The 14,226-nt window shown below is 44.4% G+C and overlaps 1 protein-coding gene across 2 annotated transcripts in view; it reads right to left on the bottom strand.

Annotated features, from left to right (window-relative positions):
- The window catches only part of MRAP2 (melanocortin 2 receptor accessory protein 2), a 53,365-nt gene that overhangs the window by 7,250 nt on the left and 31,889 nt on the right, over nt 1-14,226 (bottom strand). The window contains exons 1-2 of one of the 2 annotated variants that reach the window (XM_025194900.1): nt 1,527-1,545; nt 1,345-1,444 (exon numbers count right to left, since the gene is read on the bottom strand). In XM_025194900.1, the coding sequence (XP_025050685.1) occupies nt 1,345-1,394 (50 nt within the window). In that variant the 5' untranslated portion in view covers nt 1,395-1,444; nt 1,527-1,545. Of the gene's footprint in view, nt 1-1,344; nt 1,445-1,526; nt 1,546-14,226 lie in introns of those variants that run through there. The other variant, XM_006038398.3, reaches the window with a different exon arrangement.

A 14,226-nucleotide genomic window follows, 5' to 3' on the forward strand; every position in this document is an offset into this window, starting at 1 on the left:
GTTGAACCCCATCCTATTCTCATCTGCCCACTTTTGTAGTCTAAATCTATTTACAGCCTCTCTCTCCCTTTGAGTGTGTCTCCACCTTGCCCCACCTCTTAGTGTCATCAGCAAACTTGGACAGCGTGCTTTCCACCCCCTCGTCCAAGTCGCTGATGAAGGTGTTAAACAGTGCGGGCCCGAGGACCAAGCCCTGGGGTACCCCGCTGCTCACATCTCTCCAGGTAGAGTACAACCCATCCACTACTATTCTCTGGGTGCACCCCATCAGCCAATTTTTTACCTATCCAACTGTGTAGGCATCAATGCCACAGTCGCATAATTTATTGATGAGGATGGGGTGAGAGAGTGTCAAAGGCTTCTTAAAGTCTAGAAAAACTACGTCCACAGCGACACCATCATCCAAGGATTTAGTTACTTGGTCATAAAAGGCAATCAGGTTGGTCAAGCAGGACCTGCCTTTGATGAACCCGTGCTGGTTGTCCCTGAGCATGATCTCCCCTGCAGGCCCCCCACAGATATGCTCCTTGATGATTCTCTCCAAGATCTTCCCAAGCACCAAGGTGAGGCTTACAGGCCTGCAGTTACTTGGGTCCTCCTTCCTCCCTTTCTTGAAAACTGGGACCACATTAGCCAGTTTCCAATCCCCCGGCACCTGGCCAGATGACCACGAATGCTCATACAGCCGGGCCAAGGGCTCCGCGATGACCCCTGCCAGCTCCCTCAACACCCTTGGGTGGAGGGTATCTGCACCTGCAGATTTAAACATGTCTAGCCCTTCCAGAACATCCCCAACTACATCTGCACTGACTGAAGGCCTGACAGAGCTATCCCCAAGATTGTCCCTTCCTCTGGTAGGTGGGATGTCCCGGTCCCTGTTCAAGAAAACGGAGGCAAAGAAACTTAAAACATCAGCTTTCTTGTCTGGCATAGCTCTGATTTTAGAAGTGAGTTAGTCTCTCTGATTTGGTTAGCTCTGATTTTAGAAGTGAGGTAGTCTTCATCACAAGTCAGATCTTTCCAAGTCAGTGATTCTCAACCAGGGTGCCATGGCACACTAGCAATAAAAATGCTTTATTATTTTTCTGTAATCAACAAGTTACTGACTAAAGGCTAGCATTTTCTAAGAGGTGCCTTGAGTCATAAAAAAAGGTTGAGAACCACTGGTCTAGATCAACTGAACAGTATGAAAACACTGTTTTAGGAACCAGTAAAATTTTGGGTAGTACTGTCCAGAAAACATGCTGTTTATAAGCAACTCAGTAGCAAGAAAGACACGGTTATCAGGGTGGGGAAGTCTTTGATCAGCCCACAGTACTGCTGTTGCACATGGATCATACTCACTCTTGGTGTGGCACTCCAGTCTTCGTCAGCAAGGTCAGTACAAAAAACATGAAAATGACAAAAACTGCAAGACCGACCCAAAATCCAATCACGATGGAATCTGCAGGAAAGTTAATAAGCTGATTAGTATTTCATCTTTGCTTATAAAAAGTTCCTGACTAGTCAATGTACCACATACTCACAATCTCTGGAAATACCCAAAAAGAATAAGCAGCAACTGATTCAGTCTTAACAACATTAAGCTTGTACTGCATTGAATGCAGAAACACCTTGTTCCTCCTGGCTTTGTAACAGGAAACTTCAAAGGTCAGTGCTTATGGTAAACAACTGCCTAGGGTGCTGGGCTCCAGCAGACCTCCCACGCATGCAGTCTCCAGCAAGTGCCCTGCCTTGCCATCATTAATGCCTAATCACATCCAAACTGCAGCTCACAGGCTAATTTGCTATATTTGACTGAATAACCTGAATTTATTTTGTCCAGGCTAGACAGCAGATAGAGTAATAAATGAATGGATTATAAAGCATCATAACAGAACTGGCAGCCACCACTATTACATTACCTAGCATTTTCCATTACAAGAGATTCTTGACATCTTTTATTTGAATAGCTGTTTCATAGTGCAACACAGGGGAATGCCCTTCAGTCATACTAGCACCTTGAAGGGGAAGAGGGGTTGTCTTATAAAATTCTGTTCAATTTTTGCCAAGATATAAAGTTCACCTTCTCTCACTTAGGATCATAGGAAAGTAGAGCTGGAACGGATCTCACGAGGCCAGCCAGTCCAGTCCCTTGCTCAAGCAACACCATCCTTGACTAAGCCATCCCAACCAAGGGCCTATCCAACCTGCTCTTAAACATTTCCATGGATAGAGATAGCACAATTTCTCTAGGTAACCTGTTCCAATGTTTGACCACCCTCAGAGTCAGAAAGTACCTTCTAATCTCCAAAGTTTCTTCTGCTGCAGCTTGAAGCCATTGCCCCTAAAACTGTTTCCTATAGCCACAGAGAAAAACCCAATCTCCATCCTTTTTCTATTTACCCTTCAAATATCTGAAAGCTTGAAGTCTCCCTTCAGTCTTCTCTCCTCCAGACAAAATAACCCTAGATTTTTTAGCTTTTCTTCACAAACCATGCTTCCCTGGCCCCTAATCTTTTTTGTTGTTCTGTGCTGGATTCTTTCCAAACTGTCCATGTCCTCCTTGAAGTGTGGAGTCCAAAATTGGACACAATCCCCCAGGTGAGGCCTCACCAGTGCTGTAGAGCAGGAAAAAAAAAAAAAAAAAAATCACTTCCCCTCAACTGGAAAGTCACCCTCCTGTTAATCCAACCCAGTATGCTACTGGCTGTTTTTGCAATAAGAGCACACTTTGTTCACACAAGTTGAAGCTGAACAGTCTTAGGAAAATATCGGTACCCTTCCCCCCCCCCTCCCCCCCCCCCCCCCCCCCCTTCCCTCCCCACCCCCCCCCTCAAGCAACAAAACACGAACATTCTTCAGTCTGGGTCATACCCATACAGGGGCAACATGAACTGTACAGTGACTATACTGCTGACCTAGGCTGTTATTTGTACCTGTATTTTAGCTGGTATGATTACTAAGAGAAGGTTTTTATACTGCTGTTAAGTAGTTAAATCAGACCTAGTGTTTACTAAAGCAGCTAGTGATGGGAAAGGAAGAGGCAGACTGCTGAACTAGGCTCCCTCCTGCCCACAGTACAAGGGGCCTATGCCCCCTTTGAAAGCATCCCACAGGGCAAGGACTTCTTCAGCTTGCAGAAGCAGAACAGACCAGGCCAGGCCCCACAACTAGGGCCTTCAGGGGCAGGTATTGGGTCATTTGCCATCACCTCAAGGATAGACACCACTTTCTGGGAACATAAGTAATGGACTGCTCACCTAACAGCTCCCTGCACTATGCTGCACTGAAAGTTCAGTGTTCAAACCCTAATGATCTGGAGAACGGGGAAAGTGCATCTAACAATTGGGTTTATTTAGTTTTAGGAGAGGGCTTTTTTAAAAACACCCTTTCTGATTATGGGGTCCTACAAATAGCTCTTTTAACACGGGTTTTTCTACATTGTTTAATTGCATAACCAAGCAAGGAAAGAGTTAAATTCTCAATTCTCTTCCTTTCATATACATTGTGACAGTCTAAATATGTGGTCACATGCTATTTTTCCATAGGGTTTGAGCTTCCCATTTCATTCAGGGCACAGGATGAGCTGTGGCAGGTTCAAGTCCCACAGGTGGCTGTGACACCCCCTGGTGGCTATGCAGTCCCTGCAAAGCTCAGTCTCTAGTGTAGCCCTCCCTTGACTGCTTGCACGCTACACCTTGCTCTTATGGAAAATTAGTTAAGAAAGGCTGCCAATGGGCCTTGGAGGGAGCCTTAGTCCATGCAAGTTGCCACCAGATCCCTCACGGACCCTGTTAAGCTCAGTTCAACCTGTAAAGTCAATAGACCCTCTCAGCCTATCCGTGCCTCTGCAGGGCATCTGTAGCCTTAAAGGCTCACTGTGTGCCCCTGTCCATCCCTACACCATGCCCCATGCCTTGTGGGTGTTACTGTACCATTATCATGTACAGTGGACCTGGAGATAGATCACAGTATGAATATGAGCCAACAGTGTGATGCTGCAGGGCAATTAATACCGTGGCATGCATCAATCAATGCATCTCCAGCAAAACCAAGGAGGTGATTCTTCCGCTCTACACAGCACTGGTGAGACCGCAGCTGAAGTCCTGTGTCCAGTTCTGGGCATCAACTTTAACAAGGATGTGGACAAGCTTGAGAGAGTCCAAAGAAGAACCACAGTTTGAAGAGTATAATCAAAATCATAAAAGGCAAGCCATATGAGGAAAGGCTGAGGGATCTGGGACTCTTCAGCCTGAGGAAAAGGCGGCTGAGAGGGAACCTGGTAGCAGATTACTGCTACACTAGGAGAGTACATCAAGGGCTCATTGAGCAACTGTTCACCAGGGCACCCAAGGGCAAAACCAGGAGTAATGGCCACAAACTCCTGGAAGACAGATTCAGACTGGACATTAAGAAAAACATCTTCACAGTCAAGGTGTCCAGACCATGGAATAAGCTCCCTCCAGAGGTGGTGCAAATCACCTACCCTGGAAATCTTCAAGAGGAGACTAGACAGTCACCTTGCTGGGGTCACCTGACCCCAGTTGTCTTTCCTGCTTGGTGCAGGGGGCTGGACCCGATGATCTTCCAAGGTCCATTCTGGCCTTACAATCTATTAATCTATGCAACGTGTAGGGGTCTTGGCCTTAAATCAGCCTTCTCCCCTTTGCTCTTGCTGGGCCTTTTAGCCCAGACCCACAATACTAGAACCGGCTTCTAGGTTCCAGCCTCCCTAACCACAGGTCCCATACCCTGTCAGTTTCTGGCAGTGGCCCCACCCTCAGGCCAGTTAAGACCTCTAGGCAACTTGCCTGGTGCAACTTGCCCCCCTTGGGCTCAGTCTCTGGCCGTGGTCCCTCCTGGGCCAGTTGGGTTCTCTAGGCTTCCTGGCTCTGGCAGTCTGTATCCATGATCTCTCCTTGACCTTTAGTCTTCACAGACATTAGGGCTGGAAGGGACCTCAGAAGATCAAGTCCAGCCCCCTGCCCCAAGGGGCAGGAAGTCAGCTAAGGTCAAAGGATCCCAGCAAGATAAACATCCCAGATGTTTTGTAAATGAGTCCAAATTAGGTGCTTGCACCCCCTCTGGAGGGAGTCTATTCCAGGCCTTGGGGGCATGGACAGTAAAGAAGTTTTTCCTTATGTCCAGCCTAAAACGGTCTTGGAGGAGTTTGAGACCATTGGACCTTGTCATCCCTTGGGGTGCTCTGGTGAACAGGCGTTCCCCCAGATCCTGATGCACACCCTTGATGTACTTATAGGCTGCCACCAGGTCACCTCTGAGTCTGCACTTTTCCAGGCTGAACAGTCCCATCACTCTCAGCCTCTCTTCCTAAGGCCTGTTTTCCTGCCCTCTGATCATGCGTGTGGCTCTCCTCTGGACTCTCAAGCTTCTCCACATCTTTCTTGAATGGTAGAGCCCAGAATTTAATGCAGTACTCCAAATGCAGTGTCACCAAGGCCGAGTACAGTGGGAGGATGATATCCTGAGATTTACTTGAGAAGCATCTATGGATGCAAGCCAGAGTTTTGTTCGCTTTACCAGCTGTGACATCACATTGATGGCTCATGTTCATCTTGTGAAGAATCATGACCCCCAAGTCTCTTTCAGCCATGGTGCTAGCAAGCGTAGTGCTGCTGAGCCTATATGCAGGCTGGGGCCCCTCCTGAACCTGGCTCCCACCCTCAGGCCACTTGAGACCTCTGGGCTCCCCAACTCTACTTGCTCTCTACTTGGGATACAAGTTACTGACCTCACTTCTAGCGCCTCTGGGCTACCACCTCTGAGTAGGCCATGAGCCTGCCTTCAGCAAGACTCAAGACTAAACCACCAGGGCAACTTAAATAAAAAGCCATCTCAGCGCCCCAGTGAACACTCAAACCCTCTCTGGGTTTAACATAAGAGGCCATCTGCCTGCATAACCTAGCCTCCCTCTGGCCTAGCTAACTTCCCCAGTTCCCAGGTCTGCAGATCTGCGTACCCAGTTCTTCTGTCAGGTCAGGAGCCCTGCTGCCAGGTGCTCCTACCTTCAAGGCTCTCAGGACTGGACTGCCAGACCAGCTCAGGCTCCCGGCTTATATGGCTCAAGCCCAGCCCTCTTCCAGTCACACATGTCTTTAATTAGCACCCCCTCTACACCTGCACACATGGGGCAGAAGCAACATTACTCACAGAATTGTACACATGGCATTTCACTTTTAAATGCATCCAATTGCCAGTTGAGTGCTACTTTAACTGCTTAACCACATTCAAATATTCTTTGAAGGAACCCAGATAACAGCATAAAATTTTACTTTTAGTGCTGTATTAGGAATACATCATAGTGCCAATGCTCAAGAAAACTATAAGTGAGAACTTCAAACAGCCAAGAAAGCAAAAGGAAAAAGACAGACATTTTTCATGGTATTTGCTCTTTTTGCTTCATTTCAACTTAACCCCATTTCCCCCTGGACCACAGAATGACCCTCCAATCACTTAAAACAGCCCTCATCTGTAATCAAAGGTTTGCCTGTCTGTCACATGTGGTGACTGTGCCCAAGAGCAACTTACATTTTTTTATTTTACTGAGTAGCAAACCTGAAGTGTGCAAGAGTCAGCTGCATGTAGAAAAGAACAGAAGTCTCTAGGGCTAAAGTGGTTCTCTTTATACTGCTTAATATAGTTAATAAGTGCCTAGCCAGATTTCTTTTTAGCAGCCAATATTGAACTGAGTGCCAAATACTGTATTAGATACCCGACTGCTTGAGTAAAACACATCAGCTGCAAAGGATGATCAGGTTTACCATTACCTGTTAAAAGGAGATTATAAAGCAGGGAGTTTTCATTTCTAAATTTTAAATGCTTGCCTGTTTTTTTGTCTGTAAATGAGGATTCTCACCTTACAGAAGAGCTGGAAGAATGGACTAAGATCCAAATAGTGCTTTGAGCAGTTGATGTACTAAAGATAGGGAAAAATGTTTTTCTGGTTTCAGAGGAAGCCTCTGTTCCTGAAGGATTTAAATGTAATCAGCACAGGCCTGTTACATTTCCCCTGCAGCTTTTGTGTTCTCCCCTGTAAGTAGAAATCTGTGAAAGAGCATGTTGAGGAATATTAGGCAGGCAGGCAGGCAATTTAGTTTTACATAATACTGAGTAAACGGGTCACAGGCAAAGATTTGGTTGAGTAGCTTTCAGTCTTTTCTATTTAGTCAAGATTGGGATTTTCTTTATACAAAAGGTGCTGACTAAGCAGAAGAAAAAATCTGCAATAATGATATAACAGATACTCTTATTTAACATACTCCAATACACAGAAGACTCAAAGCTAAAAGGAAATTCAATTAAATCAGCTGAGCACAAGAATGACAAGTGAAAATACTTACACTATGGAGACACTGCCCATGACTTAAGTACAGAGCTACCTTTGTAGAGTAGGTCCCCAATGCCTCACTTCAAAGTGCTCATTTTTCAGTTAAGCTTAAAAAGCATACTGAATGTATACTTAGTCGGACTCCGAGTTACACGGAAGATACGTTCCTGAAAAACACCATGCAAGTTGAAACCGTGTAACTCGAGGCATTAAGTCAATGGAAAGCAGGGGGATAGGGACCTGGGACCAAGATTTGATAACATTATTTCATAATAAGAGGATATTTAAAACACAAAATAATGGAACTGATGGCTTTATTAAAACCTTTACTCCCCAGCTACGTGCTCATACAGAGATAAAGCTTTAGCCCTAACTGCCGTGCCATTGACAACTGCTCCTTTTGTATTGGTCATTTCATTGATCCAAAGATTAAGGAGTTTCTCAACCTTATCTAAATGAGGCATTCTAGTCATCAACGACACTCTCAAACTCACAGGGGTTTTTGTTTTCACACGGTCTCTAATTTTTTGCTCACTTTTTTTTAATGGTACTTACAGTCAATTCACTTAAACTGTACTGGTGAGCAATTGACAGCACTATTGCCTTCTCTTAATTTATCAAGCATTTCTATTTTCTGGGCCAGGGTGATAGACTTACATGCTCTTTTGGGTACAACATCAAAGGCTTTCTTTGACACCATTTTCACAAATATTCATGGGTTAATGTAACCAAAAATGATGGACAATCTTGGAGGAGACAATTGATGCTAACATTATGTAAGCGGACTCCAAACTAACAACCACTTTACCGCAAACACTGTAAATGTGAAGCAGGGTATCGCGTAAGTTGAAACATGGTCATGTTATATAAAGCATGTATACGTGAATCAGTGTAACATGAAACTGTACGACTGTATAACAAATACAGCAAGGCCACTGCTGGTCCCAATTAAATTATAAATATACCCATGGTACTTGTAGGACCTGAGATTTGCTACTACTGTACATAGAAGACATTCCAAACTTTAAAGCAAGGATCCATTGCGAATATTAGGCCCACGTGAATAGGAAGTATTCAATTCAGATTCGGCCAATTCCAAGGACAGAGATTCGATTCGGATCACTGTCCCAAATTGATTTGGCCAAATTGGTTTCAGAAGATTCGGAGATTAGGCCATAGACTATAATGGGGAAATCACTGAAATACCTATAACTTGGTCATTTTTTGGCAGATTTGGATGAAAGCAACATGGATGGTAGCCCCTATTGAGGCCATGACACCTGCCAGGTATCAAGGAGATAGGTGCAGGGGTTTCTGGGAAACTGCACCTCAAACTTCTGAAAACAAAACTCATGACATGTGACTGTGCGTGTAAGGCACAGTGGGATGAAACCAGCAGGGATGGTAGCCTGTAACAGGGGGTCTTCCCAATGCTCAGGCAGAAACAGCTCACAAAAGGGACAGAAAGGCTGCAGACAAAGGCTTATGTGCTGTGTCTACATCCCTCCCCCAGACCACTGCAATTCAAAGGGGACTCGGGAAAGGTTCACAGTCACTGGCCAGCTACGGATGTCAGTCTTTCCTCCCTTGCTCCCCCTCCCTCTTCTCAGCTTCTGTTCCCCTGAAAGACAGCCATCTGAATCTTTTTTGAAAACAATTCAGAGGGGTTTTTTGGTCTCCCAATTAGATTCGGATTCGGTCTCCAAATCAGGCTGAATCTTCTCCCAATTGAATCAGCAACTGAAGCTTCGCACACCCCTAATGAACATGCTGTCAGTGACACATAAGGGTGCTACTTCACCCTGGAGGGCTGGTGTAGGCTAAGGTTACAAAACTATTGTCTTTCACATGGCAGGGATCAGCATCCACTGAGGTTTGCCAAACCCTGAAATTTGAAAGGTTACAGAACAGTTACTGAGACTTTTCTAGTGCTTTGACTATTACCCCATGCTACTCACTCATGGAGGAAGTAATGACAATGCCAATGAACTGTTTGGAAGTGACTACTAAGCTCTGGGTCCTCTTGGCAGATATGGGGTTTAGCTTGTGTTCTCATTTATCCAGGTAGGAACAAATGCATGCTGGAGATGAACCCATTGCTGCACTGAGGGTACTGCCTGCAGGGTGCCGATTTCTTTCAATAGCAGCTGGCTAGGTAGCATTATTGCAGAAAAACACCTAGATGTTGTAACGAATCACAAGCTGAATGAGTCAGCAAAGTAATGGGGTGTGCACGTGCACAAAGAGGAAGCCAAAAAAAGCCAATGCTGGAATGTATTGACAAGAGTGTGTCTTATGCAAATTATAGGAAGTGATTCAGCATTAGCGAGGCCTCACCTGGTGAGCACTATGCCCAAGGTTGGGATAGCATACTTCATGGAAAAGGTGGACAAAAGTTGGAAAGACTCCAAAGCAGAGAAGTGAAAGTGCTTAGGAGGTTTAAAGGAATCAGATCTCTTTTATTAGATCAACTAGATTTTTGCAAAAGAAAAAAAAAAAGGCTTTAATTGCAAACTTTTGGGCACAAGCACCCTTCTTCAGGGATAGGAGAAAAGACTGTAAAAGTTCTCCTAGGTAGAAATGAAAGTTCATATTTCATAGAAGAGTTGAAGGTGTGGTAATATCTCCTGTTTGGAACAGTTCATTTTATGCAGGTTAGGCTCCGAGAAAGGTTGAAACAGTCTGTTTACCTCAAAAGTTGTTTAAGAAAAACATGACCTGAGGAAATGCTGTAAGAAATTAGCTTATTTTGCTTGAAGAAGGGGAAAAAAAAAAAAAAAAAAAGAGAGACTTGAAGGAAGATTTGGTAAGTCTTCAAACACGTGAAAGATCCTTATAAAAAGGTGGTATTCAACTGGTCTCTGGTTCCACAAGGACCGGGGCAAGTAATAGCCTTAGTGTTGTAATGAGAGACATAGTCCATAGTCAAACTACTTCCAATATATAATCTATCAGGGTTTCTCGTATCAAATCTCTACACACTCAATTATAGCACTGTTGGAAATGCTTCTGTTCCTAATGTACTTAAAAATCCCTTCCAGGTAGATTTTAAAAAGTAAGGTAAATAAATACATGTTTAGATTCCATTATCGATTCTCTCTCTCTCTCTCTCTCAGCTTCCGATTTGTATCGACATCTGTCCCCACAGGGCTCCTTCCTTTTTCTTCATCATCATCACCACCATCATTATTATTATTATTAGTCTTCCGTTGCTGCCTTCACATCCCCCCTTGACCAGAACAGGCTTTTGGACTTTTATTCAGTTCTCTTCTGCAACAGTAGTATTTTAGCCATCTAATAAGCTCTTCTTAAACCAGAACTCCCAATTTTCGTTCAGATTTTTCTGTCTAAAATTTTCCTCCCTGTAATATTGCATTTATTTTTCCTTTTGCTTTGGAAGATTCTCTCTAGAGCATATATTTTATTATCTGGGGTTGTCCTTTAAGTTATCCATAACAAATGAAATGCAAATCAGGACCACCTATCTCAACACATCAATGTATTCCAGTGGCAAATACAATCTTAAATCAACTATAACGAGGCCCAACACAGCTTTACTTTATATGGGGGCAGCAAGTTATATATTAGAAAGTTTTATTTCATTTCTGTATATTGCCTATTGTCACCCTTAGATCAACATCACTGCTTTCTTATCAAGCCCAGTTCTGATTATAATCATCTTTGGCATCAATTAGCATTATCAGAAGCTCCCGTGATGTTTAACCATTCGATAGGAGACCTTAAAAGTTCCACTGGGTGTCTAGAGCAAGTTCAGACCTGGTGAAAGCTGATATTTCCACTGAAGTGAACAGTGTCTTATCTACTTTTCCGCAGGCTTTCAAAGGAAACATCCACTATAATCAAGACTGAATCAGGCCCACAGGACTGGATCCTACAAGTTCATTAGGTAATACCAAACCCTAGGCTCCACATCCACAAACTTCATATGGCACTGGGGGCAACTTTTTGGCATGAGTGTCACAAATTAAGCCCTATGCCTTCTCGAGTGGCATCCCAATCTCCTTCCCATCTGCTGCCCTGTTCCTTGCCCAACCTGCAGTTCTGCTTCCTGCTCCCCATCTCATTTCCCACCATGCTGCCTGCCCTCTCCCTCTTCTGCTTCATGCCAAACAGAGGCTGCCCATCTTTAATTTTAAAGCGATTTAAAGTGAACTAAATTGGCCAATTAAGAATTCAGCAACATAGTCTGACAAAGGAGCCACCTGGGCTACCATGCCCATAACAACATTAATTCAAGCAGACTCAAGCAAAGGTCTGTGCTGCTAGACTTCAAGAGGTCCAGAGGCAGCATCAGTTAGATTTTCCTCTTGCTACCTACCCCCATGTGTTACACTGGGCTAATATCCAACTAGAAGTACTAATGAAGCTAATCTCTAAATAGTCTCCTCAAGTTTGGGCTTCAGTTAAATGCATGGATGGAATACAAATTAGGGAGACTGTGATAAAAAGTGAACATATTTTATCAGATACTTACAAAATAAAAAACACATGCTTGATAAATGTTATCACAGACACAGTAACAGGATATGGTTAAGACTAAAAAGCATTTTTGTTATGTTCTCCTCCCTTGAAACTGTTTTGTAGCTCCAGCAAACAATTTTTTTTGACACTCAGGAGTCCATCTGTCAAACACATATGGCCCACATCACTAGCTGCCCAACACTGCAGCCTCTGCTTTTCCTCACCAATATTAAACGTCAATTTTTCAGGGTAGAGGTAAACATATTCAGAAGTCTTTTTTTTTTTTTTTTTTTTTGCAACAGGCAAGAACATAACCAATACTGTTATACAGTCCTCTGGTCTTAAACATCCCACCCATCTTGCACATTATTTCAGGACAAGAATGGATATTTCTGAGCTCTCAAGTTGTTATTGAAAGAGTTCTCGTGCAAAACAAGGTAGAGTTTTAAGACTTGAGGACCGTCTATGCCACCATGTCATCATTGTTAAGAACTGTAGCAAGGATATGCATCTTCGTCAAAGGCTAAAGTAATTCAGGTCCTGTCCTGCTCTGGGCCACGTAATAAAACAAAACCAAAAAAAGCCTAGAGCTATATAAAGATGTAAACTGATATTAAAAAAAAAAAAGCCAGAGCAAACATGGAGGCCTGGCTCTGACATACACAGAAGGATTTACAAACCACAGGCAGGAGCAAGACAAATGGAAGAATACACAGCTTTGAAAGTTTGAGAGAGAGGCTAGAGCATAGTTCCTTCTTCCTCTTTGCTACTTGCTCTCCTTAAATAATTGTTATCAGCTGTCGTTGTTTCCTTGCCTTCTGAAAGAACTAAATCTATGTATTAGAAGACAAACTATTTAGTTGTACATGTAATGAGAAAGTTTTGGTTCATGTTTCTGTCAGTTCTTCCAGCCTCTTATCTATTTTCTTCTTCTTTAACAACAAAATTGTTAAACTGCCGCCGGGGGCCCGTATCCGGGTTGTCACTGAGAGGATCCCAAAATTGATCCAGCCCTCCAACCACCACCCCATGCTCCTTCACCACATGGACAGGATATGACGACAGTGCTCTGGGAGCAGGGCTCAGAGGGTTGGCGGCACAAGTGGTTTTCTCCTCCACCAGTGCTGCACAGAAGACTGCAGCACTGGTGCCATCATGAAGACTTCAGCTTCTTCAACCACAGTCTGCGCGTCAGAGAGGCAGCAGTTTGTTGGGAAGGGACAGCCTCCACCTCACTCAGATGGGGAAGCAGCTCTTCTTGGCCAAAATGGCTGACCTACTTGACAGGGCTTTAAACTAAGTTCACTGGTTGATTGGCAGATAACCACCAGTGCAAGCCCCACTAGTGTCAACCATTAAAAAAAAAAAAAACAAACCCAGCAGGTTAGACTACACAAGGGATCTCATTCCTCTCCCAGCCCAGGGACAGGGCTCTTCTAGGAGTGCAAGGAAGCCCAGTGCTTCTGATGGCAGGTTTACGTGCCTGTACACAAATGCTAGGAGCCTGGGGAACAAACAGGAGGAACTGGCCCTTCCGCTAAACAGAAATGACTACAGTCTCACAGGGATAATGGAGACCTAGTGGGACTCCACGTATCACTGGGCCACAGGTATACATGGCTATATCCTGTACAGGAGGGATCGTGTTGCAAGGAAGGGTGGGATGTAGTTCTCTATGTGAAGGAGCAGTACACTTCCCTACAAGCGGAGGCTGGCATCCGAGGAGGTTGACTTGAGACGCTCTGGGTTAGAATACAGAGGGAATGTGGTGAAGGGAATACAATGGTAGAAGTCAACTACATACCTCCTAACCAGGAGCAGGAGCTTGGCCACAAATTCACTAGGGAACTGGCAGAGGCTGCATGCTCTCAGTGCATGGTTGTCATGGGCGATTTCAATGACCCTGACAGCTCATGGGAAGAACACTCAGCCAAATCCGATCAGCCACAAAGCTTCCTCACATGCAGTGATAAGCTCTACTTGTCTCAAGAAGTCTATGTGCCGATAAGAGGTAAGGTGCTGCTGGACCTGGTACTGGCCAGAGGGCATGATCTAGTGAGTGATCTGAGAATTGAAGGGAAGCTGGGAGACGGTGACCATAAGTTGATCACTTCTCCTCTATTTATTGCAAAGCTGGCAAAATCAGTCAGCAATGCACAAGTCCTCAACTTTAGGAAAGCTGAATTTCACAAGCTCAGGAGGCTAGCTGTCGAGGCCCTACTCTGACAGGGAGGGGAATCCACAATGAGTGGTTGCTCCTTAAGGGTTCAACCTAGACAAATGCAGGGTGCTGCACCTTGGGAGAAGGAATCCACAGCATACATACAGGCTGGGGAGTTCCCCTCTTGAAAGCACAGAGGCGGAAAGGGATTTTGGAGTCATTATTGACTCCAAGATGAACATGAGCCACCAAT

Source organism: Alligator sinensis, unplaced genomic scaffold (assembly GCF_000455745.1).
Source record: "Alligator sinensis unplaced genomic scaffold, ASM45574v1 scaffold1128_1, whole genome shotgun sequence".
Classification (NCBI taxonomy): Eukaryota; Metazoa; Chordata; order Crocodylia; family Alligatoridae; genus Alligator; species Alligator sinensis.